This window comes from Perca fluviatilis, chromosome 2 (genome assembly GCF_010015445.1).
Source record: "Perca fluviatilis chromosome 2, GENO_Pfluv_1.0, whole genome shotgun sequence".
Lineage (NCBI taxonomy): Eukaryota > Metazoa > Chordata > Actinopteri > Perciformes > Percidae > Perca > Perca fluviatilis.
This window is the reverse complement of record NC_053113.1, coordinates 13,446,258-13,472,251: the sequence shown is the minus strand read 5'-3', so window position 1 is coordinate 13,472,251 and position 25,994 is coordinate 13,446,258. Positions and strand designations below refer to the sequence as shown.

At 39.2% G+C, this 25,994-nt stretch overlaps 2 protein-coding genes across 4 annotated transcripts in view; one reads left to right on the top strand and one right to left on the bottom strand.

Moving 5' to 3' along the window:
- The window catches only part of mark4b (MAP/microtubule affinity-regulating kinase 4b), a 65,096-nt gene extending 57,856 nt beyond the window's left edge, over positions 1–7,240 (top strand). The window contains exons 18-19 of one of the 3 annotated variants that reach the window (XM_039790099.1): positions 2,610–2,655; positions 3,896–7,240. In XM_039790099.1, the coding sequence (XP_039646033.1) occupies positions 2,610–2,655; positions 3,896–4,229 (380 nt within the window). In that variant the 3' untranslated portion in view covers positions 4,230–7,240. The remainder of the gene's footprint in view (positions 1–2,609; positions 2,656–3,895) is intronic. The other 2 variants (XM_039790118.1, XM_039790108.1) reach the window with 2 other exon arrangements.
- A 215-nt stretch (positions 7,241–7,455) lies between these two features.
- On the bottom strand, positions 7,456–13,280 carry ckmb (creatine kinase, muscle b). The gene is made up of 9 exons (XM_039790130.1): positions 13,131–13,280; positions 11,462–11,574; positions 11,145–11,241; positions 10,643–10,797; positions 10,226–10,358; positions 9,932–10,103; positions 9,227–9,350; positions 8,714–8,903; positions 7,456–8,030 (listed from the first exon to the last, which is right to left on the bottom strand). Exons 2-9 carry the CDS (start codon positions 11,552–11,554, stop codon positions 7,852–7,854), a joined length of 1,143 nt encoding a protein of 380 aa, XP_039646064.1. The 5' UTR covers positions 11,555–11,574; positions 13,131–13,280; the 3' UTR covers positions 7,456–7,851.
- Positions 13,281–25,994: the final 12,714 nt, after the last annotated feature.

Here is a 25,994-nt window from a genome sequence, read left to right as displayed (position 1 = left end):
ACGCGGCCCTATTTCTTCAATTCATCAAGACTTTTCCCATTTTTTTTTATTTTTTTATTCTCCATTCACCGTGGAGGCATGCAACAAAAACAAAGTTCTCTTTATGAATTCAAGGCAACACTCTGTGAGTAACTGATATACAAATGGCTATTTTGAGGGTGACCTGTTCCTTTTTAAATGCCTTTAGTTAACTCCTCAAGCTATAGACAATGTTTTATGTGCTACACGTGAATGACGGCATTACTGCTGTTGTTAAAAGAATAGTTAAACATTTTGGGAAATGTGTTAATTTGCTGTCTTGACGAGAAAGATATATTTTTTTTATCTAGCTTTATCATTTCAAAAATATGAGTGTCAAAACAGCCAAAGGCTATTTTATGGGAGGGTCATAAGAAATAAGCCGGCACATAACCCTCAATAAAACAGCAAATTGACGTTTTTACACTCCTGTTTTTGTTCGGATTAAACAAACAAGATGTAAGGTGTAAATTAGTGAGCTTTAGAGGTGCTGGAAGTTTGGATTTGGTTTCCTCAGTGCAGAGCCAGGCCAGTTCTTTCCCCTTTTTTCAGTCTTTATGCTAAGATAACCAGCTACAGACACGAGAGTGGTGTCAGTCAGCAAGAAAAGAAAATATTTCCCAAAATGTTGAACTAACCTAAGCTTTAATTCTCAGCCTGACTATTCTGAAGGTAATTCAATTGTAGCACTTAAATCTGATCCCTGTAATCTGAGTAAAATACATTAACAAGGACGTGTTGTATACAGAGAACAGTTTGTACGCTGCAGCTGTAAATGTTTTCATTCTTAGGTGTGACTGTTTTCTTCTGATCAGTTTCTAAACATCACAAGTCTACACGGAGTCACACTTTTTGCATGTGATCCAACACGGGAACTGGATTACGTATCCAGCACACATCCTGAATCGTACTACTCTCGATGCCGACTTGTGATGATGATTTTTTTATTTTATTTATTTAATTTTTCTCTTTTTTTTTTTTTATGTGGTGAGGACACAAGGAAATACAGTAAAATAGATTTGAAAGCTCTCATCAAGAATGTATAATTACTATAAATGATCAAACACCTGTAACCACAATGGCTGCAGACAAGAATGAAAGAATAAATAATCAGATTATGGATATTAAACTTGTGTATTCCAGCTCAGCGTTGCCATATATTAAATATTAAACTATCGTACCAGAGGCTTAAAACGTATGGTATTTTGAGGAAAATGATCGTACATGAGTCATAAGCACGAGAACAAATAGGTATAAATGTGTCATTTTATGAAACCTGCACTTTTTGACATGCCTACAAATCTACCCACATCGTTTTTTATTTATTTATTTTAAGCAAGCTGACGTAGCTATGATGTGCAGAACGGGATATGTGTTCATAAGTCTGACAATTTTTGTAATCGCCTACTTTTACAAAATTAAATTATAGCACCGCACGACCGGAAGCCTGTTCATATTCTGCATGAAAAGCATTTAGGCCATAAACTAAGCTAATTAAATAAATAACTGGGTTAACTGGTGCATTCAAAATAACTCAACGTGAACAGTGTATACCTAGTGAGAAAGTTCAAGCTCCACCTCCGAGCCGCTGTCCGTGGCTGCTACATTCTGTGCCGGTGTGCTGCATGCTGCTGGGGTGGCCCTTTTACACTAGTGGTTCGATGCTGTTAAAGCGCAGCATAGTGCTGGATGGCTTAAATGTGGTACATCCACATTCCCGATCATGTCGGGAAATGAATTAAAATGAGACGGCACAGACTAAAACCAACTGCTTATTGTTAGTGTCACAAAATGGTTAAATGATCGTACGTTGTGGAACTTTTGGCTCTATTGATTGTACATCATACTGAGTAGGGCTGCACAATGTATCTTTCTTTTTTTTTTTACAGTCATCGCATCGTGAAAGGCTCAAACATATACACTTTAAAATGTAACTGTCGTTCTTTTTTAGTGCTGCCTTTTATATTCAATTCAATGTTCACGTTGTCCAATAAAAGAATGTTGGAAACAATTTCCTTAGCAGAAAATGCAGAACTGAGTGCACTTTAATATCTGTTTACTTAGGAATATCGTTATCGCGATATTAAACCACGTTATGACATATCGCATATTTTCCTCATATCGTGCAGCCCTAATACTGAGTGCAAAATTATGATACGATACGAATATTATCATTTGGCAGCGCTGTTCTAATTAAAATGAAAAGTTTTTGCTATTTCATGTAATTCATAGGAGACAAATGCAGCCATTATTTTGTTTAGATGTTCACTCTTTACATGGAAAACAATCATACACAACAATGTAAAGAAAGCCACCTTTATTATTACTTTAGGGACACTGGTTAGAACCTTAAAGACACAATACTGTAACAGAAAATGAACTATGAAAACAGAACTTAATCTAAGTTATCTCTTTCCTTTATGGGTTACGTCCCAAAATTCTCATGAAAAGTTGCAACAGAAGCATTTACCAGACCCAGCTTATATTGGTGGTGATCTTGCTCTCTCATTTTATTTAAACTGTATTTTTCTCAGGGTTATCCGTGTCGGCCTATCCTTATGTTACTAAAGGTCTTGTGTACTTCCTCTCAGCCTCAGCTGCTTCAGTCCAGTCTCAGTCTCAGGTTCAAACCAGCAGGTAAACCAGCAGCACCAGGCTAACGTTAGCCAAACAGACTGTGGTACTCCTTGTGGTAGATGATCCCCGCGGATAGAACCGCGTCACAGAAAGAAATTATAATAACTTTCAGTGTGTCTGTTAAGAGCTCAGTCCCTAAAACTCTTTATCCTCCCACACCAGCAGGCTGATGTTTTGAGATCGTTGTGTCTTAGTTGAGGTTAAGTGTTATTAATTATATACATTTCATTATAAACTCTCATTCAGGGACAATACAGTTGTATTGTCAATTCCAGTTGACCTAAACCCCTCACATGAGCAATTCATCTGAGGTGGGTTGGATTTGCATTAGCGCTGTACCAAATGTCTTTTTTTATTTTTTACTTTTGAAGCTTCTAGTGAGGTTTCCGAATGCATCTTATAAAAAATCAAAAGTCCTTGAACGAAATCCTCAAATTAAATAAAGTGATTCATCAGATTAAATGTGTTGGTCTTTTTCTATTAAATCCACTTTCTTCAATGAATACAACTCGTTAGTTTTGTCAACATAAATACATGTAGGCAGCAGGCTGATCCAATGAGGACAAAAAAAATATTATGAAATAAACCGTCTAGCAACATTACGACATGAGTCGGAAATAATTCTACGCAGCCACCACTGGAATCTATCTCAAATAGTATATTACTTTATGATATTATTTTAGCAACTGTGCAAAAATACAGAGTTTGAACAAAATGAATAGAAAGAAAGAATTAGAATTTGAATGTTAAGGTTATGGATGAAGCTTCAAACTATTTGGCCCAGCCCTAATTTGCATATCCCTGTGTACATCCATTGTATAGTATTAAAGAAAAGAGATGTTTTAGACTAGAAAACCTATCTGTGACCTAGATTTCTATGTAGAGATATAAAAATCCAATAATGTATGATATTAATATTCTTTTCTTCTCCTCTCCCTTTCCCTAACCCCTCATACATTCACATTCATACAACCATACTTTCACTTGCCTACACTTCCTTTACACATCCATCTCACTTTATCTCAAAAACCCATTTATACTGAAATCTACATTCCTCATGTCTGATCTCCTGCTCACACACCCCTCCTCCTCCTCCTCCTCCTCTTTCATTTTAAACCCTCCTGCTGTAAACATCCCATCTCAACCTTGCCCTGTCCTTTTTCATTTTAAATCTTCCTACATTTCCTCCTCCATCCTCTGTTTGCATCGTCCCTTCACTCCCGCCCCCACCCCCTTCCAGTCGCCATCTATCTGGGCATCAGAAAGCGGTCGAGCCCCGGACCCCCCGATGCGGCTGGGATGTGAGGGTGCGGAGCCCCCGCGACCCGGCCGAGGTGGTGCTAGCTCTGCGGGAGGCGGCGCAGGGCTGCGGCTGCCAGGTCCACCTCGCCGGGCCTTTCCTCCTGTCCTGCACCCACGGAGCAGCCGGCGCCCGCGTGGCCTTCGAGGCCGAGGTCTGCCAGCTGCCCAGCGGGCTGGGCCAGAGCAGCGGTGTGAGGTTCAAGCGCCTGTGGGGGGCACCGTTAGCCTTTAGAGACATCGCCACCAAAGTGTCCAAGGAGCTGGAGCTCTGAGGGCGACAGGAGGCGGGGCAGATTGATAACAGACCGGACCGGTTGATGAATGAGGAGGGATGAAGAGGAGGAACAACAAGGAAGAAAGCATCGCCTCCTCCTCCTCCTCTTCCTCCCGGGGCTCCACCTCATCTGACGTGGCTAACGATGCCTCGCCTCCGCCAAAGACCACCAATCAAAAGACAAACGGATGCACAGACACGGATAGACCGCCATCGGCAGACTTATGATGACCCTTGACCATGGAACTGTCAGTGACCTACGACCCCTGCTTGAAACACACCACCACCTCCATATTACGTGAGCCCATGGAGTCTGTTTTTTTTTTTTTCCTCTCTTTCACGATTTCATGTTTGATGATGATGAGGATGGTGTTGCTGAGAATGATGGAAGATTGATAATTTGTTGTTGTTGACATTTGTTATTCCTGTTGTGTCATATTTGTTGTCATCATTCCTTTTTAAAGAGCTGCTATTTAAAGAAATGTTTTAAATTTTTTTGTGTATTAAGTTTATTTTCTTTCTTTAATGCTTTTAAAAATGGGCCGAAGTTTGACGTCTGTTTCTCTGAAGCAGACGTCACATATTTCAGAAGTGAGGTCGCAGTCTGACCTCCGGCCTCTAGAGGGAGACATGCAGAAATGCAAAGACTTGTGACAGACTGAATGAAGCATAGCGGCCTTTCTGCCCATCCATTGATAACGCCCATTTACAGCTCAGTTGGGATTTTAATTTTTTTTTCTTTTTTTTACCATTTCTGGTAAAATGTTTCCTCTCTGCCTGCCATCCATACTGAATTCTCCGCTGTGTATTTACAGAGGAGCAAAGCTGCCTAAAAATACAGGACCCAGCTGATATGTTGTTTTTGGGAACCTGATCATTTGAGCATATGCTCTGCTCTTTACATGTACTCTACTTCGCCCAGTGTTTTGTCCAGTGCTAACTTAATTAACAAGCAAAAGTACTCTTTAAAAAATTCAGGTGACATAACATTCAGTTGGTTTAAAGTGCAAAGTAGAATATTTCTACAAAAAAACTGAATCTCCAATAGGAACAATGATTTGAGTTTTATTACACAACAGGGTGTCTCAGCTGGCCCGTATTTATTTCAGTTTTTGATTTTCTTAGCTGGAAAAAAAAGCCACTTTACATTATTTCTCACTCAGCAGGTTTTGTCTATTAAGATTAGAAAAGCAGGTCAGCCAGAGTACATTTTTCAGAGACCGATACGTGCTGATTCAACGATTAGTTTAATTAAATAAAGTTAGTTTAACATTTAACTAAACTATACTTTTTCTTTTAGCCAAAACAAAATAAAAATGTTCAACCCATATCGTATGCTTTCACGGAGTTCCCAGACTACTAATAAGATTAAATCTCTGCCGTAAATGGTTTCTTCTTTTTTTAAAAGCGCGACAAATAAACCCTTGCATTGAATACTGATCCAAGTTTTTATCTGATGTGAAGGAAATTTAACACGGTATGATGCAAAAAAAAAATACAAATCTCCTTTTCCTGCAAGGCCAATGCGACATCGTTCAGAAACCCGATCCAACATGAAGCTAAAAAGCCTTCATTGGTTGATTTGACCACCAGTAAAAGCAGTGCATTTTTATTTTTTCAAGCTACTTTGTCTAATTTGATTCCACATTTTTCCCACGCACATGATTACAGTAGCTCATGCTGGTTTAGAGTAAATGGAGGAGATGGAGGTTTTACTGGTAGCACTTAACAATATCCCAGTCTGTCAGAACGCCACCGCCATCCGTTCCTCTAATGTAGTGCAATACAGCCCCAACGCCAAGAATCTAGACTTGAATAGGCATCGGCTCAATAGGGCCCCTCGCTTGATTTCTTTTTTAATTGTTGGTATTGCTGATATGTTGTTAAAATTCATTGAGCACTTCTTTTTTTTCTTTTTCAGGATTGCATTGTACTGTACTGGCAGAGTTTTTAATTAATCTGTATTTTTCTTTTGTAAATTGTTACAAAATCACACATTTTAAAGCCCACTGAAGTGAGTAATTGACAGTGAGTGCCCTTCTTTCCTTTACTTCCCTCAGTGAAACCAGCTGGAGTGATGGCTTCAGGTTTCCAGGTAGAAGGGCCACAAATGTCATGTTTAGGAAACGGAGGTAAAAAAAATAATTCAAAATGGCGAACTGTCTCCATAAAGTTTTGTCCGTTTTCTTTCGTCCAATAGTACATTTATTTTGTGTTCTTAACCTCAGCAACACTTTTGATATATAGAAACTGTAGACCTTAACATCTGTCGACCAATCAGACTGCAGCACTGCTGTAACGTGTACTGTTGACCAATCAGATTCCAGTATTACTGTAAAAGGTGTATGACTGTTAGCCAATCAGATTCCTGCCTCATTAAGCCACTATATAATTTCAAAGCATGCAAGGCTTCAAGATGGGACCTCGAATGTTGGAGAAATTAGATTTTCTTTTATAAAAACACTTTGCTGCTCTTTACAGAACAAAACTACCAGAGTGCTCCATTCATCATATATTGACACTGACGACTCCAAAATCAAAAGGTTGTTGTACTTGTACTGTAATTTTATGAAGCCAAGCAGTTATAATTTGAACTTTAGAAGTATGCAGCATTTAACAAAACGCGGATATGTAAAAGGAAATGTTGGAAGAGATACAGCAGATATTGGATCTTCATGCCCTGAGGTCTGCAGGAATTTCTGTTTAATGGGAGATTTTAGCTGCAGCTGGTATCCATCACTGTCTGAAAATGTGAAGCTGTGATTTAGGGCTAGTTTTTGCATTTGTTTTTTTGTGTACAACTGGGCCTCACTCTCAGAACCTGTTCTGTAGAAACAGTTAGGGCCATGCTTGAAGGCTACAATTCTGTTGTATAGTGTGTTTGAAGCTGTCGCTGTTGTCAAGAAAACTTAACTTATGGGCTGAAATTATGGAAATGATCGACCTGCAATCCTGCATGTCTCCTAGGAAATAATGTGTGACACAAAAATAAAGACTTTCAACCTCGTATTTCGTGTCTATTTTATTATCTCAAGGATGGATTTAACGTCTTTGACGTGGCATCCCACCAGTTTCTTTGTGTTATTGGACTGTTGTATAATGTGTGTCGAGTGAACTTAAATATTAATATTTAAGGATTTAGTTTACTCTTAAATGTACTGTATGAGTTCATGTACAGTAAGCCCATATCACTATCAATCCCATAAAGAAAACATGAGAGGAGGTTTGATTGTTACATGGGGCATGGTTTAATTGTCCAGTTATAAATTACAATCAAAAACTTTTTTTTTCGGATACATAGTCGTGACCAGACTATGCATGGATTGATCCCAGGATGTTACAGAGAAGATGTGGATGAGAGATGGTTAAAGTGACAGGAAATGAGGAGCCAAAGAAAAAAAAAAGGAAAGGAAAAGATGAGGTTAACTGAAGTAAGTGGGAAAGGAAGGAGCAGAGAGAAAAGCGGAGTGTCTTCTTGATGGAAAGAAGTAAGCAGAAGGTAGCCAGGTGGCCGAAACCAGTAAAATAACTTTACAACAAGGCTACCCCCCCCCAGTTCATTTTTTATAATGTAAAAAAAAAAACAAGACAGTCATTCAGTCATTGGTTGTCTGTCCACTTTACTTCTGGGCGGGGATCATGCCATCGATGGACTCTCCCTTCTCAAGCTTCTTCTCCATCTCAACCATCAGCTTGACACCGTCAACCACCAGCTGGACCTGGTCCACCTCGGAGGAGCCCAGACGGTCAGCGTTGGAGATGTCGAACACACCACCCACAGAGGCTGTGTCCACGCCGCCTGGAGGGAAAAGAAGGGGAGAAGAATGAGTCCTCCTTTTCTCCTTGAACATGGATACTTTCTGGAGAACATGAACATATTTGCTTGACTGAATATTGCTGCCTGACTAACTCGAGCTTTGCAAGAATGTTTCTTCAATTAAATACATGTATGTCTAACAAACAGTCCTCCCTTACAGTGGATCTAACTTTTAACAGTTCTTGAGATGCAGCGGGAAAACAATTCAAGTCGACTGGCCTACTTCCTGAAGATTTCTCTCCCGGGATATTTTGGTGAAAATGATCCATTAGGTAAGAGAGGGGGGACATAATAATGCTACTAACAGAAACAAATAGAGCAAATCATATGAAATTATATATTTTAGAAAGCTTTAGTCTTGTTAATCCTAAAACAAAACGATGGCATCCTTTTTGTGACAGTAAAAGGATGCCATATAGAGTGACAGTAGCTATTTGGAATGGCTTAATTTATGTCATGTATATAAAATTGTATTTTTGTTACTGTTTTGATGAGTAAATTGTTTGTATCTTAGCGTTTTCAGAACATTCACTAATATTTGTTTGCTAATAATAGTTTTACCTCCTCCCCATCCAGCTGTGTTGCGTTTAAAACTACAGCTCTTGGGGCTCCTCTGAAAATACTACCTGGTCACTAGTTTTGAGCTTCTTTTTTTGTTTAAGTACCTGTGCCACGCTTCTGCAGACGCAGCCTGGTCAGGATCTCCTCGAACTTGGCGTGTGTGCTGAGCTTGGGCAGCTTGACGTGCACACCACCGCGCAGGCCGGTTCCCAGGTTGGAGGGGCAGGTCAGGATGTAGCCCAGATGCTCGTTCCACATGAAGCCGTGGTTGTGCTTCTTGAAGATCTCCTCAATCTGACCAGCGAAGAGAAAAGTGAAATTATGAATGCATGGTGGTTAAAATATAACTAGACGCATGGCACTAAATGCTAACCGGACCTAATGGAGACAGAACTTAAACATCATGAAGTTGTTTAACAGCCATGAAAGGTTAATATAAAAAAGGTTTAATATTTACACCATGTACATAATTACAGCAAAGCGAGTGTAACCATAGAACGCCGTTTTGCACATAAGAGGTGAATTGGCTTTAACTCTTGTACCCAGTTGAATCGTGCAGACTTATGGGTGTGTTGGTAAAAAATGAATGAATATGCATGCATGTTTTTGTGTTTTACCTTCTTCAGGCCAACGCAGAAGCGTCTGAAGACCTCCTTCATGTTGCCTCCCTGCTGCATGGAGATGACACGCAGGTGATCCTCCTCGTTCACCCAGACCAGGAAGGTCTTGTTGTCGTTGTGCCTGGAGGAAGAAGATCCAGCTCAGTTTCACATGATATACATATAGAACAAAATGTTCGCCAGCCATTGATACAACAATGTTGCATGAATACAATTTGGTAGAAATGTTTCTGGCAGTAAGCGAGTGTGACAGTGTGCATGTTTTATAATGTAAGCCAAAATACTAAACTCCGATAATGTGAATTGTCTGAGTTGCACAGTGGTGGATTTACAGGATGTCAAGCTACTGTAAGGGGCAGTGTATGCTGTAGCTGTGCACACTGTGCTTTGGTATTCATGACACACTTTAACAGATGTTTGAAAACCGGAGTAATCAGGATTTTCATATTAGAGCTGTGGGAGAATAAGACAGATGGTGAAAGTGTTAAAGGTTGAAGGGCAGATGGGAGCTTTTAGCTCAGACGGTCGTCGTTTGTTTAGTGAGTGTGTATTTATGTGTTTATAAAATCGGCTTTTTGCAGTTGATTATGATTATAGCACATATGTGATCATCTGTTTTTTGCTTTCTAAACTCGGAGAATCCCAAAAGAGTCCAATTTGCGATACAATTTCATTTTCATTCTGTGTGTCTGTGTCTCTCACCAGATGCCTCTGCCGTCGGGCCAGTCACGGGCCATACCAGCGCAGGTCAGCAGGGGGGACACAGGCTTGTCGAACAGGAAGTGATCATTGATCAGCTGCTCCTGCTCGGCGTCGGTCATGCCACTCAGGGGGTAGTACTTTCCCTTGAACTCACCCTCCAGGCTGGCCAGGGCTGAGAGGAAGGAACCGAGGAAGGTAGACAGAGGAAAAAGAGTCAGTCTCTGAAAATAATATCCTGCGTTCTACAAAACACTTGTGATAGATTGGCATTATTGTCAATAGTTTGACATTCACCCTCAATGGACAGCTTCTCAATGCCTCTGCGCTCTCCACGGCTATTGTGGGGGGGCAGGGTGAATCCCTTGATGCTGCGGCCGGTACGGACACGGCTGGACAGCACGTAGTTGGGGTCCAGGTCGTCACCTCCCTGAGAGAAGAAGGCAGGACGAAAACACAACACACACATTATTATTTACAAACTTGCTGGCTTTACATATGAGGGTTTGGACAGAACTGGACTGGACTGGACTTGCTTTAGAAAATGTTTCTAAAGACTGTAACAATATTTTGGAAATTATTGAACCTAACTTAAAATGTATGCGGCCATAAAAGTAACCAGTAATTAATCAATTAAAAGCCATTCATTTAGTGTGGAAGCTTAATGCTGTTCTGATCTATAACAATACCATCGTGGAGGTCTTGACTTCTCACCTTCAGGTTCTCGAAGTTCAGGTCGGTCTTGTGCTTGTCAGTGGGCTTGTATCCGCCATGACGGTCGGAGATGATGGGGTCCAGCAGATCCTTGAAGAACTCATAGGACTCCTCATCACCAGCAACGCAACCCACGGTCATGATGAAGGGGTGACCTGGGGGACAAGAGGGAGGATGAGGAAGTTAGTAACATTGCTAACTTTGAAGATTGTTATGTACGGAGGGATGCTAATAGGTCCTCTCGTTCCTGGACATAACTGACTGGGTACAACAGAAAACTTTAGCCCTATCCCCCAAAACAATTATAAGAAGTCCTGCTTTCTTAGAGGTATTGATGGATGCTATTATTGTCGGGTTTAACAGCATCCATAATCATAACCTAAAATAATCATAACTCATATTTAGCTACAAATAGTGTTTGCTTCAGTTCATTTATGTCTTCTCAAACCCTATCTTTGCTGGTTTGTGTTAATCTCTATGCTGATGACTTGCTCCTTCTTACCAGGGTTGTCAACACCAGTCTGGATGACGTCATCCACGGTGAAGCCGCTTGGGGTGGACTTTCCCCTCAGCTTGCCATAGATCTCCTTGGTCAGAACCTATACAGCAGATGACAACCAGTGCAGGTCAGTGATCTAAGCAATCAGAACATCTTCTGGTTCCAAAAGCAACAATTAAAAAATATTTTTGTACACTTGAAGAGTCATGCCTTTCTAAAACACAATGTCATGCTGCAAGTTATTGGTGCCTGTGCAGGATGTGTGTTGTGGGTTTGTGTTCACTGTTCATGGATAGAAAAGGTCGGGGTAGATTTTGTACCTTGGCCATGTGGTTGTTGTGCAGGGACAGATCGGGGAACTCCTCATCCACGGAGTACTTCATTTTAAGGTCATTATGACAGTTCTTCGCCATGGCTGCGATTCTTACTCCACCTGAACAAAAATGAGAAAAATATGTTATTTTTTTAAATCTGCAATGCTTGTAGTCTTATTTGGTGAAACTGGAACGACTCAGGTCTATGCAGTCCCATTTTTTCCTGATTTTGCGATTTTAGTTTAACAATCTACAATATGTATTTTTCAAAATGTTTATTTGTTGAAGTGACGTAACAAAGCAGCCTAAAACACAGCAGTGATCCAGTGAATACCATATTTATTGTCTGGTATTTCTCCTAGTTTTTCAAGTGCCTTATCTATGAGTCTTCTGGTGAACAGGAGACAACGTCTCATTTTCTCTCTCTCTCTCTCTCTCTCTCTCTCTCTCTCTCTCTCTCTCTCTCTCTCTCTCTCTCTCTCTCTCTCTCTCTCTCTCTCTCTCTCTCTCTCTCTCTCTCTCTCTCTCTCTCTCTCTCTCTCTCTCAGCTGTTCAGTGTACATGCTTTTCTCCCTGCTGTCCTGCCTGTCTGACTGTCTCACCACCTGTCTCCCCCTCACAGCGAAGCTTATTAATAGTGTGGCTGTGCCCCCTCTTGTACTGCACCCCTCCCATCTCTGCAGGGAGCTACAGTCTCCAGCACATTATGATGAATGGTTTCTCTTCTCTCTCACTCCATTCAGCATCAGAATAATGAAAGTTTAGTGCTTATTATTATTATTGGCCCAGCAACGCTGCAAAAGCAGATAAAGCACTTTGGTACCAAAAGCTATAATTAAAACATTCAAATAAATCAACTTTTTTTAAACTGAAAATAGCACAAAATTGCTAATGCTTAAAAAATGGTTAATCTATAGTTGGCCTTCTCCCTTTTTGGTTTAGTTTTTTTTCTTCTACAATGTAATTGTGTCCATTGGATTTTAATTGAATTAAAGCCCAAAATTACTTTAATAAAAATGTCTAGATGCAGAGCTGGAATCAACAGAGCTGCAGCTGCAGAATCAGTCAGAATAGCTGACCTCTCTCTCCGTCAGACAGAGGTCAGAACTCTGTCAGTTGCTTGAGGTGTAGTTGACTGATGACACCTGGTGCACTGAAAGGTCAAAGCATTGCATGCCTCACAGATGGCTCCACAAGTTCCATGACTAAATCAAGCGCTCCTAGACTATTCAAAGACACACGTCAAGTCTACCGTGCTAGCCTCAGCAACAGCTGAAAATCACAGCTGTTTCAGTGACACTTCACTTTAACTATTATCAGCAGACTAGTGCTACCCGTAAATCCAAGAAACCGAGAGCATCGAGTCTTTCAAATAGAAGTTTCACTACAGTGTGCACTGATAGAAGTAGTAGAGTTTAGGAGTTTCCAGATCAGGAAAAAATGTGCAAAGCATTTGAGGGATCCAAGACAAAAATGCGAGAAGAGAAAAATGTTTTCATGGCTCCAGAGTTCACCAATGGAGGAATCTGTTTGACAGTCATTTGAAATCAAATCAATCCCCTCTGTGAGAGGTTTGTTTTCAGGAGGTTTGCTCAGAAAAAGGTTTCTGTCCACACTTATATAGAAAAAATCACCACAATCTTTCCCTTGGATTTATCAAAAAGGCTTTTTTTACCTGCTTAGGAGAAAAGAAAGAGGTAACAGATCCCGGGATCAGATCCTGTCAACCAAATGTAAGGGTTGCCCAACTCTGCCAGGTGATGGGCTTAAGTATTTATACCCAGACCTCTCTCCCTATTGGCTGAGTAGACCCGGGGTCCCCTCATTTGATTGGTTGCAGGAGGTCTTCTGTGCCTGGTTGAGTTTCTAAAAGGCAAGAACGAATACCACACAACACTCGAGACGAGAGACAAAAAACAGCTGCAGCCACTCAGTCCAACATTTCACCTTCTGCCTGCTCGTAGCTGCTAGGAGCTTGCAGGACAAAAGCACATGCCCCTTCATACATTTATATATTAAAGTAATCTTTGCACTGTGGTGATATTAGATTCATATATTCTCTGCAGTGTAGGCACTGGTCAATGTTTTAACCTTGCTCAGAGTGATTTACAATGAAAGTGACTGTAGAAAAGGCTTAACATTTTCTAAAAATGGCAAAATTAGATCAAGAGTATGGATCTCAAAATGAGAACATCATGCAATGGAATTAATGTTCCCATAAAAAACATGTCCAGTATTTACAGTTTAATAGAATCACATTAAATGGACATTTAAAAGAACATAAAACAGAAAAAGCACATTAAACATGGCTTTGTTTAAAATAAATGTTTTTAATTAAACTAAATATTAATGTATCATCTTTGCTGTAGTTTGAATATTATTTTAATTCAATGGAGAGGGTGAAGTTGATAAGGAACTAAGTTTTTCAACCTGCTTTCAACCGGTCATTTTGAGAGGAGCAGGTGGCTATGATGGTTTGGACACTTATTATAGACATGCACATGTCCACTTTGTCTTGGATTACATCATTGTAATATTCAAGATTACAGACTGGATTTCACTGAGCTGTGGCCCCTCTCACCTACCAATTTGCTCAGTGGAGGTGTCTACATGTGTGGAATGTCATGTAGTGATGCATAGTGACAGGCTGTCCAAACTTAAGATATTTAGCAAGTGTTTTCTGTGTATCAAAATGTGTATTTAATTGCACAGCTTTCTGTCTATTTCTTGTGCTTTCCTCAGAAGTTTTATATTCATACACTTCCATTCAAAAGTTTGGAATCAGCTGTTATACTGATGTTCTTCTTTCCTTCAATAATAAATATTTTAACAGATATACAAACAGTATAATTTAGACATCAAATGTATTATTTTAGTGAAATTGTTTTGGCCCCAAAAAAAGAAGAATGAAATGATTAAAACGTTTACAAACATTTAGCTGATGTCCCAACAGTGTTGCATGACAGGGGAGAATACTGTTGGAATTTGAGTTTATTTCCCAGAAAAGCTGTGCAATAACCTCTAAATATTGAGTTGTTGTGTTTTTCTTTGGTGACAGTCTACTCAGTGATTATATTGAAGAGGTTTAAACTGTGATTTATCAGTCCATAGTATGTTCAGCTGATATTCCAACAGTGTTATGTGCTATTGTGAAGTTTTATTTAAATCTGAACACATTTTGATGCTAATCTTCCATATTATTTTACCAATGCTGATTTCTTCTCTTATTATTCAACTATTGCTTAGAAGGATCTTTGTATCTTTCAATTGTCAGTCTGGTTGAACCATTGTATAGCGTTTTGTTCCCCATATACACAACTAAATGAAATCTATTTGTAAAGAGGACTTTCTACAACCTAATAGCATCAAAGACCATCAAACATATAGAGCAGTCCTCTCAGACATCTGACTGGACCCAATCAAGCTTTGCGGCAGAAGATTACAAACTTTTGAACAGCAGTGTAAATCATAATAAATATCCTGTCTGATGTGTTTTTGTTTGCATCGCTTTGTATCCAATGCAAAAGGCCATTGGTAAAGCCTGGGCTCACCAAAGGTTATACTCTACTAATTATACACTACTTATTATGAAACCTTGAGTCCAGCTCTTTTCTGTACGAGTGCCAGCATCATTACCCCCCACTGGTAATGTGATAGACCTCAGTAATCTACCTGCAGACAGATATTAAATCACACCCACATCATGTGACAAAGTAGAAATATTGGGGTGGAGCTGATAGATGTTGTGACGCAGACAGCAGTTGTACATAAGATCCAAGTTTCTCCAAAACACAACAGAGTTGTTTATTAAACTTTAAAAGTATTAGAGCACCTGCTTAAGGATCCCCAGGTGATCATTTCAGCTTTGGTGCACCACAAAGCTCTGTTCTTGGCACAATGGTATTCTATATCTACAACCATGCTATCATTTGAAAATCTGGGATTTACATGCTATGCTGATGATAATCAATTATATACAAATGACCACTCCCAGTTTATAAACTTATATATGTGCCTCTTCAAAGTCAAATGATGGATATCCCTAAACTTTACTTAAGATATGTGATAAACTAAATGGATAGCTGACATTTAGCACACATACTACAGGTGTGTTTGTACATTTGTGGTTGTATTTATACTTTCAGCTGATTTAGAGAGTCACTTTGAGGCTCCAGTTTCACAGCTGTGTCCTGACCATCCAAAGACATTACTTTCCAAATGAGTCTTTCTCCATGCTGTTGCTGCATGTTTCTGCATGTTGCTCACCCACTGTGAACATAATTGCTTATGAATAAACACCCAAACACACCTACTCATTACCATAACAATCACTCATAGTGTCAATGCAGTACCCAAAATGATATATGCAATCATGTGCACATAACCTTGAAATCAGTGATCACTAATGAACACTATATAAAGTAAAATATATGTACTGTAATGTGAAAACTAAAGTGACACAGATTTAAGCTTTGTCTTGAAAATATGTATACCTTGTGACACCAGAGCAGTAGTTGTGAACTACAATCAAAGCAGTTTAAAAGGGTGTATTAAGTCTCTTCACATATGAAAGTACAGTTTTACCCTCCACTACATCCTTTCCCAAAACCCCCATCAATAAAACTCAAAGGTCATGCTGACTGACATGTGTTATGTGCTGTGTGCGTCTTCTGCCCATTCAGACCAGTTAGTTCTGTACTCCGTTTGCCTCCTTGGCACAGATCCAGTATCCCAGTTTAGACTGTCATTGTATACTTCAGCACTCCCCACACCCATAACACCCCCCCCCCCCCCCCACACACACACACACACACACACACACACAACCTCAGACCCTGCAGCTGCCCCGGGGAAACAAGCACCAAGGACAGTTATGTAACCAGGAACACTGTGAATAATTTATAACGATTCCATCTGAATCTCATCAGCACAGTGTGTAAAAAAAAAAAGTCAGATGGTTGATTACTTTATGTGCGTATTAAATTACATGATATTGAATGGAATACATTTTTAGTGTTTGTTTTCTGATATCTTTGTGATGAAAGGTTGTTAGAAAAGATGCAATGTGGTGCTGATTCATATGAGGCAGCAGGATGAGGGAGGAAATGGTTTGTACAGACCAATCTGTGTTACGAGTCGCAAAGGAGATTGTAGAGTTGGTGCAGATTGTGTGTGCATTTGGAAATGTGTATATGCATCCACATAAGCATACAGGTGGTGGAAACTTCCACATTTCATTGCAATCCATTGCAATGGTCATGCATTAAATACAACCTCTGTGAAGTGTTGTTTCAACTTTTTGGTATCTTTTCAGGTGTAGTTGTTAATGTGTCTACCGCCTGAAGTTGTACTGTACGTGTAGTTGTTAAAATTAATATACATGTAGTATGTTTTTCTGTGAATGTGTTTCGATGCATTGTGTGCGTGATGAACAAACATACATACAAAATGTTATGACATACAAGAAGTGTATGTAGTTTTAAAGCATTCAAGATAACCTGTCACTGATATGTATATACATAAGTATATAAACAGTATTTTAAAGCTCATTTGAGCTGGCATGCAGTCTGATGGCACATTCTTATTCACAGCAAAGGCCTTAGGGAGCAGTTGAGGGTTACATGCATTCACAGATTCACACATGGGTGTTGCCAGGACCAACTGGCAGTCTTGGTCACTGATGGCTTCCACTGACGCACATTTGGTATGTTTCTATCTACATTATACAGCATCTTACAACTCCGTAATTTGTCCTTGTGGTTTCTGAACTAAGAGAGACGAGTGAATGAAAAAAGAAAACTGGTTTGATGTGAAACCTGAGGATGTAACAAGAAATCAATGAGCTCAAGGTCCTTTTCCTGAATTTAAGTTCATGTGCTGTATTTCAAAGACTTGACATTTGTGTTTTAAACCTAATCCGTAACCCCACGTATAAAGACATAACTTCCTAAACTCAAAGGGAAGTGATTCTCTTATGAAAGAGATTGCAGATCTGGAGAAGCAGCAGCAGCCCTTATACCTTCTTTGGATTGCTCAGATTTGACATGGACTAACTGTTTCAGACATATAGGTCCTGAGCCAGAGCAGGAAAAAATCATGTTAACAGTTTGAGAAAGCACCACAAATAGACCAAAGCATTTGTAAGACGACTCTGTCAACACGTGCGTGTTACATCTGTCACACAGTGAAAAGTGCTGGATTGGAATGAGCGGGGGTTACTTGTAAATGAGAAGAAGTGACAGTGTTTTGGCCAATGAGATGGGAGGCGTTGTGTTTGGTGTGTGGTTGTACACAACAGTGAATAAATCAAAGGTGATGAAAATGTTTCATTGTTTTCTTTGTGTCACTGTAACTTTATCTCCTACAAAATATGTTTACTCTGTGTAATATTGATTAGCTTGACCATATGGAGAAAACATAATTGCTGCCTGGGTAATCGGTGTGCATTGTTGGGTGTACAATTCACCTGTAGGCAGCTGTTCACATCCTGTGTCCCACGTGGAGTTTTAGTTCACTAAAATTAGGGAAAGACTGTTGTCTTAACAAAGAAGTACTGACCAGTTATTGAAAAGAAGTGAGCTTACCAGACCTGTGTCGCCTGCACCGCATCTCTGCTTGAGGCTACATTAGCCTCTACTAGCATACAGTAAAACACCCAGATCTCCGACTGAATTGTCGGTGATCGAGTTGCATTGTGGGTAATGTAGGCACTAGGTTTCTGACAGGGAAGAAAATGCGTGAAACAAAACGTTTTCTCTGGTTCTGCTGCATCGAATTTAGTCTATGTAAAAAAAAGTAAAAGTCAGTGTTAAAAGGGTACAATGCTAAATCGGTGGCATTAAGTTATTAAAGGAACACGCCGACTTATTGGGAATTTAGCGTATTCACCGTAACCCCCAGAGTTAGACAAGTCGATACATACCCTTCTCATCTCTGTGCGTGCTGTAACGCTGTCTGACGGCTACAGCATTAGCTTAGCCTAGCACAGATCCTGCAGGTGAATGGTTCCAGTAATCCTACTGCTCCCAATTGTGACAAAAGTGACAAAATAACGTCAACATGTTCCTGTTTACAGGTTGTGATTTGTAGAGTCACAGCGTGTACAAAAAACAACCGGGAACTATATTCTCAGACAGGCTTGCTGCGAGCATATCACTCCGCCCAAGTACTATACTCTTCCGCCTGAGAATATAGTTCCCGGTTTGTTTACGGTTAGAAGATGGATGTGTCTCATGTTATGTTGTTTTTTGTACACGCTGTGACTCTACAAATCACAACATGTAAATAGGAACATGTTTGTGTTATTTTGTCACTTATTCGGAGCAGTAGGATTACTGGAACCATTCACCTGCCTGTTCTGTTATGGGCTGCTGCTGCTGGAGCCGTCAGACAGCGTTACAGCACGCACAGAGATGAGAAGGGTATGTATCGACTTGTCTTACTCTGGGGGTTACGGTGAATAAACTAAATTCCCAATAAGTTGGCGTGTTCCTTTAAAGTTACAATCTCAAAGATCTGCGTTTTGTTCTTTTATGCGGCCCCTGTGGCGGTAAGCGGTAATTGCAAGTGTTAGGTGTGTTTTTGGATCTCGCTTTCACTTGTTTTTGAAGTTTCAATCTCTAGTCTTTGCTCTTTTCTTTGTTTCTTTGGCCATAGCAAACGCTAACTCGCAACGCTAGCAGAGCCCCGGAAAGATTGTACATCACTTCACACACAAGTTGTGTTAGCGCCGCCTACCCTCTCTGGCAGACCAACTACTGCTGGATGATGGAAAACTGCAAATGCAAGGGCTTTCATCAGTTGGCAATGGGTTCCATCATCATTGTGTTCCTCATTCAGCGACAGTGACTTAACTTTAAATGAAAATCTTTTCTAACATCACAATAACATAACAACAAAAAAAATGTATCATGCTTTAGTTGCAATGTTTAGTATGAACATTTTATGTTGGCAGGAAACAGTTTGTAAATTTGTTTATTATAAACCTTTGCTCATTATGTTGATAAAAATATAATCTGCATGGCATATGTCTTTTGACAAAATGCATTTCTAATGTAAATTATATTGATATACATCTTATTTGCAATAAAAATTAACTTTAATGCAGCATAGCACAAAATGATCCGAATATATTTGCAAAGAGTTTAGTTGATCAGTGATTGTCTCACCACATTTTCTCACAAAATTTTTCTCAGTTTTTATTCTTTACTGCTTGACGGTCGTAATGACCAGGATTGCAAAAACATTTGAGATACATTTCCCTCTCAAAAAGAAGAAAAAGAAAACAGGTGACAGAGCAGTGTGTCACTTCAATTTGAATATCTCCACCAATTTGCTGTAATACTCGCTCTACTGTGAAAATGTGACATTGTTTCTGTCAGATAAAAGCTTGTGTGATTGTGTTTGGTTGAATGTGTCGCTGTTTAACAGTAGAACTCAATGAAAGTAACAGTTAACTCTTGAACTGTTCCAGATTGAACCGGAGGGATTTATCTAAACATATATAGAGCCTATAGAACCAGTAATATTCGAAAGATGACTGAGAGGTACACAGCTTAAAGCATTGTGTTTTTATAATGGTGAAATTAATTGGACGTGTTGTGTGTATGGGTGCTAAAATGCCTGAGGGAATCACACTATTGATTATTCTTCCATCTGCACTGAGCAACATAACCCTGTGTGTGTGTGTGTGTTAAACTGTTTACTGTTTTCTGATTATGTAAGTAATTTATGTTATTTTTGGGTAATAGTTTCAAGTTTCTATGAAAGTGACGGTGGGGAGCTTACATTGAAACATGAGCTGCCTGAGTAACTCGTGAGTGGGTGGGGGGTGGAGGGGTGAACCGTAGATTTCTATCTTTAGTGCCGCCTCACCAGGTCCTCCCATCTCAATGCCAGTTCACCCGATTGAATTGCATTGACTCAGCTGTCAGTCTGTCTGTCCCTCCTTCCATCTCTCTGTCCATTCATCTGTTCATCCGCCTTCACTTGACCATACTGACAAAACTTACATTTCTTTACCAAAGCAGCAGGACGGATGAGAAGAAGACAGAATAATGGACACAGAACAGTAAACCGTTGAGATTTAATCTATGACTAGCTGTGGAGAGCAAGAAGCTCTTCAGAAAACGTTTAGGCACATACAGTAAATCAAATCAGCTTTTGCTTTACCTAAAATGCAACACTGGACATTTGGTGCTGTGTGTGTGTGTGTGTGTGTGTGTGTGTGTGTGTGTGTGTGTGTGTGTGTGTGTGTGTGTGTGTGTGTGTGTGTGTGTGTGTGTGTGTGTGTGTGTGTGTGTTTCATTGTTCCCATTTATTGTATAAGTCATTCATTTCTAATTTTACATCAATGGGAGGTTGGAAAAGACAGCTGTAACATTTAAAGCTGCAGTTCTTCACTGACTGTGTGTGTGTGCGTATGTGTGTGTGTGTGTGCGTATGTGCATGTATTGCAACATTCTTCTGAGCACATGTCTACAGTACGTGCATATATCCAGTTATGTCTACCACGCACACCTCTGTTCTTTTTGTTAATGCTTATCGTTGTGCATGTCTATACACACATACAGCATGTATACACACACACACACACACACACACACTGACTGCAGAGTGTCATTTCTTTCTGCTATCGGCTATCAGCAGCAGTATTGTATTGCCAGTGTGAAGTCCCACTGCCAGTCTCATCTCAGCATTGATCTAATTTTCTTAGCTTAGCAGCTTTTAACCCATCTCTCTCTCTTTCTCTCACACACACACACACACACACACACACACAAAAAAAAAAAAAAACACACACACACACACACATCATTTCTATCATAATAATATTTTTTTCTTCCGCAACTTTACAAGAACATAAAAGGAAGAAAATAAATGAAAACATGAGTTCACATTAATGTCAATATTTAATCAGTCAGTAATACTGTACTTATGAACAAAGACTTAACAAAACATCAGTGAGCTTTATGAAGAGATTTAAAAAGGCTGAACTGATTTAACAGGGCTTAACTTTTTTACTCAGGAGATTTTACATGAATGCTGTTTTTGTCCCCACTGGATTTCAGTATAGACAAACTAAAAACCTATTCCAGTGTTGTCAACAGTAGAAAACAGTTAGTATTTACCGAAAGAAAATGCACATCAGGACCTAATAAAGCAAGCAAAATAAAATATATAATTGAGAAGCTAAATCATTAAGCTAAGTGGCTCAGTTCAGTGCTTAATTTCACATAAAAACAGTAGTAGTGTGCTGTGGACCCTAGCTATTAGATGTACTGCAACAGATGAACAAATAAAGTGGTTTCTATTTTCTGTACAGAGGTCAGAGGTTGAGGAAAGAATAAACTCAGAAATATGTGGTGGCCCTGCATAGTTTAAAGGTCCCATATTTTGCTAATTCATGTTCAGATTGTATTTTGGGTTTCTACTTGAACATGTTTACATGCTTTAATGTTAAAAAAAAACATTTTTTCTCATACACTATGTGTAAATAAACCTGTATTCACCTTCTGTCTCAAACACACTGTTTTAGCACCTGTCTCTTTAAGCCTCCCCTCCCAAAAAAGCCCAGTCTGCTCTGATTAGTCAGCATTTCCAGGTCTTTCGCATCTGGGCTGTCTGTGTCTCTGCACCGTCATTGCAGCTTGGGAATGATTGATAACAACACTGTAGCGGCACTTTCTACTTTTATATAGTATAGTTGTGACATCACAGATGTACAGAAGTCCTGTCAGCTCGCTTAAAGTCACAGTTTCTGAATACGGACTGTGTGCATTTCTCTGGTGATGGAGCCTTTTGATACTTCCACAGTATTTATATAGCACCTCAACCTGTTTTATGATGATAAAAAAAAAGACATGGAAATCTTACTTTTTACAATAAAGGACCTATAATGACATTAAGTGAGGAATCCATTTCTCAGTGGAGGCATCAAGAGAGAAGAGTTGTTAACACTAATACAGCAAGGAGTTGTAGTAGAAAAAGTGGATTCCAAATAGCAAATCTCCTTTTTAGTGTTCATGTGCACACAGAACCACTTCATAGATCTTTTAATAGATCTTAATAGGTTTATTAGTCTCGCATTGCAAGACCTTCCTCCACAGCGCCACGAAGGAGGGTCTGGCTAGTCCACACAGCATTCCGGGATGGGAGAAAAACATGCTCTGGTTTATTGGCATTTCTTTAAACCAATCACAATATTCTTGAGCGGCGCTAAGCGTCGGACGGAGCCACGGTGCCTCTGCAAAATAGCCTCAGGAAGGAACTTGTTTTGGTGGAACATGTGTTCAAAGGTTGATCCCAGCCCTCACCCATAAAGGTGAATATGTGGTGAGCACAGGGTTGTTTGTAGGAAGCACAGAGGCCTGGAGGAGTTTCCCCGGGAGCCGGTGACCTTATATGGCCGGGCCCACCACAGTCAGTTGCTGGTGCTTCTCTGCCTACCTGACAGCTGAGCCGTCCATCACCCCGCTCGTATAACTGTCACGCACAGGCAGCAGGACACACAGTGTTCCTGTTTGTTGGGCTGCCTCCCTCTCTGTGCATTTTTATTTCATTTGATTTTAAAGTGGAGTTTTTGTGATGCACCTCCACCTTGGGAACCTGTATGTTTTTATGTTTACTGAAAATGTAGTTTTAGTAAATCTCTATGGTCATTAGCATGAGCAGAATTCCAGCCCTATGACTGAATGGATACAAAGGAAACAGCGCTAAGGAAACAGCCCCATCTATCTAGAAAGTCAAACTTCACCAACAGAAACCCACAAAGGGCCCATTTTCTCATAATCCACCCACGAGTCACTCAGCACTCCCGACACGAATCTTTAGGAAATCATAGTGGAAATACCACAAAAATGTCACCAAATAAAAAACGCAGAAAGCAAGACATTCAGTAAATATTCATCACCACTTCATCTCTCAATCAAAATTCAACAACAATCTTGCTATCTCTATGTTGCTAAAAAGTTAATTATGTTTACCCCTCTCTCTCTCCCCACACACACACACACACACACACACACACACACACACACACACATACACACACACACACACACACACACATACAGCACATTAGATTATGTTTGTTTGCAGTCGCTTTATGTTACATTAAGCTGCTGAGCCTCGGCCCCACTGACTCCCACTAAATGCTGCTGTAATGAAGTCTTAATGTAACTTAAGTTGATTATTTCTTAAAACCTTGTTCCTCCAAAGGCTTAGCTATAATATGACATTAATAAGACTAATGCTGGTTCTACTCTGTGACCTGTGGGTCACACACGGACTGCCCAGCCACTTAATCTGACTGAATGAACAAACTAATCTGTGACATGGTGGCATCAATACAACATAAGAAAACAAAGTGCAGTAGTTACATTTGTTTAAATATTTAGTTTTTTTTTTAAAGGAAGCAAAACATACCTGTATTTTAAATTATGATCAGTTGGATGAACAGTAAATTAGATACATGTTTAACTCCTCAGTCAATTTGGTGATACATTTGGGATTCTTTATGTAAGTATACTTGAAAATAAATAAAACGTCTGCCTTAAGAGAGGAACAGAGAGGGATGGATGATGTGTAAATGAAAGTAATGAGCAATCACCTAGAAAGTTTCATTTAATTACAAGTACAGAATTGTTAAAATAGAATCAAATATCTATCCATTATAAATACATCTAATAATTGGTAGTATCTGTTATCTATGGAGATATCTATTCAAGTCTTCTTAAAAGAAAGGTAATGCGATTTGTATAGCCTAAAATTACACTGTTTTTTTACATGAAAAATGGTTAAAAATGTGAAAGAAATTATATATATATATATATATATAGGAGGCCACAAACACAAACTGTCAAAGTAAACCGTTCATAATCTGTCATCGTTAATGATCTGTCAATATTAAACTGTCTGTCTCTCGCCCTGCAGGCAGTTCATCTCTCCGACAGATAGGTGGCCTTCGCGTCCCGGGCAGGACATCACGGACAGCCCCGGTGCCGCGGTGTATGGTGGGAAATATGGGATCAGGTAAGCTCCTCAGATGCGTCAAGACATGCGCACATAACTGGACAAATGCAGGAAATCATAAGACTTTGCCTTCAGAATAAAATCTCTGGGTTTGTATGCAGTTATAGGTGATATATTTGTTTGTGTTCTACTAAAATTAGACATATATATATATATATATATATATATATATATATATATATATATATATATATATATTATCAGGTTATTGCACAATATTTGAATATGTCACAATTTATTTGACTGTTTATGTAGTTGGAGTTGTTCTGTCGTCCCATATTGTTGTCATACTGTTGGAAAAACTCTTAACACATACAGTTGAACTTCAAATATTGAAGCCGAATAAAGATTATCTGATCCATTAGATTTGCAAACAAGTGAAGCATATACTGAAACAAGGTCACTAAACAGATTACCATATTGTCCCATATTGTTGTCATATTGTTGGAAAAACTCTTAACACATACAGTTGAACTTCAAATATTGAAGCCGAATAAAGATTATCTGATCCAAAATCATAAGACTTTGCCTTCAGAATAAAATCTCTGGGTTTGTATGCAGTTATAGGTGATATATTTGTTTGTGTTCTACTAAAATTAGACATATATATATATATATATATATATATATATATATATATATATATATATATATATATATTCAGGTTATTGCACAATATTTGAATATGTCACAATTTATTTGACTGTTTATGTAGTTGGAGTTGTTCTGTCGTCCCATATTGTTGTCATACTGTTGGAAAAACTCTTAACACATACAGTTGAACTTCAAATATTGAAGCCGAATAAAGATTATCTGATCCATTAGATGTGCAGAACAAGTGAAGCATATACTGAAATAGGGTCACTAAACAGATTAACATATCAGAGTCAGGTTAAACTTTATTGCTTTTCTGTCAGTGTTGCCGTAGGCCTATTGCCAAATTACAAATGTGATTTCAGCTTGTGGTAATTAATCCATCTTGGCTCAAATTATTTTGGGGGGTTTCCTATTTATGTGTTTGTAAAACATATAGGACACAGATACTGGCAGTGGTGGAAGAAGTATTCAGATCCTTTACTTTAGTAAAAGTAGCAATACTACACTGAAAAGTTTAAGTCTTGAATTCAAAACCTTACTTATGTGAAAGTATGTAAGTATTGTCAGCAAAAGTGCTTGAAGCATCAAAGTAAAAGTACTCATTGTGCAGTAAAATGTTCCCTGTCAGGTTATATTTGATGTTTCAGGATTAATATTCCTGCTGCATTCATGTGTATGTTGAATTTTACTGCTGTAGATGTTTAATGTTGTGCTCATTTTCACTCCTTTATATACTGTTGAGCTGTTTAATATACAGCAATGCTTCATATTCTATAATCATCATATGTTATAGCGTCGCTGTCCTGTGAGAACCACGTATCTCTAAAAAAGAGCCCTGTTTTCAGCTTTGTGATGAAGAATTTTCCATCTGATCTTAGAGGCTTTTTAAAGACTTTATTTAAGAAGAAGG

Bases quoted from the DNA above. Each gene is read 5' to 3' on its own strand.
- ckmb (XM_039790130.1), bottom strand. From the start codon at position 11,554: ATGGCGAAGAACTGTCATAATGACCTTAAAATGAAGTACTCCGTGGAT. The intron at 10,359-10,642 runs GTGAGAAGTCAA...TTCTTCTCTCAG, and splicing joins TGAACTTCGAGAACCTGAAG to GGAGGTGACGACCTGGACCC. The intron at 10,104-10,225 runs GTGAATGTCAAA...CCTTCCTCTCAG, and splicing joins TGAGAAGCTGTCCATTGAGG to CCCTGGCCAGCCTGGAGGGT.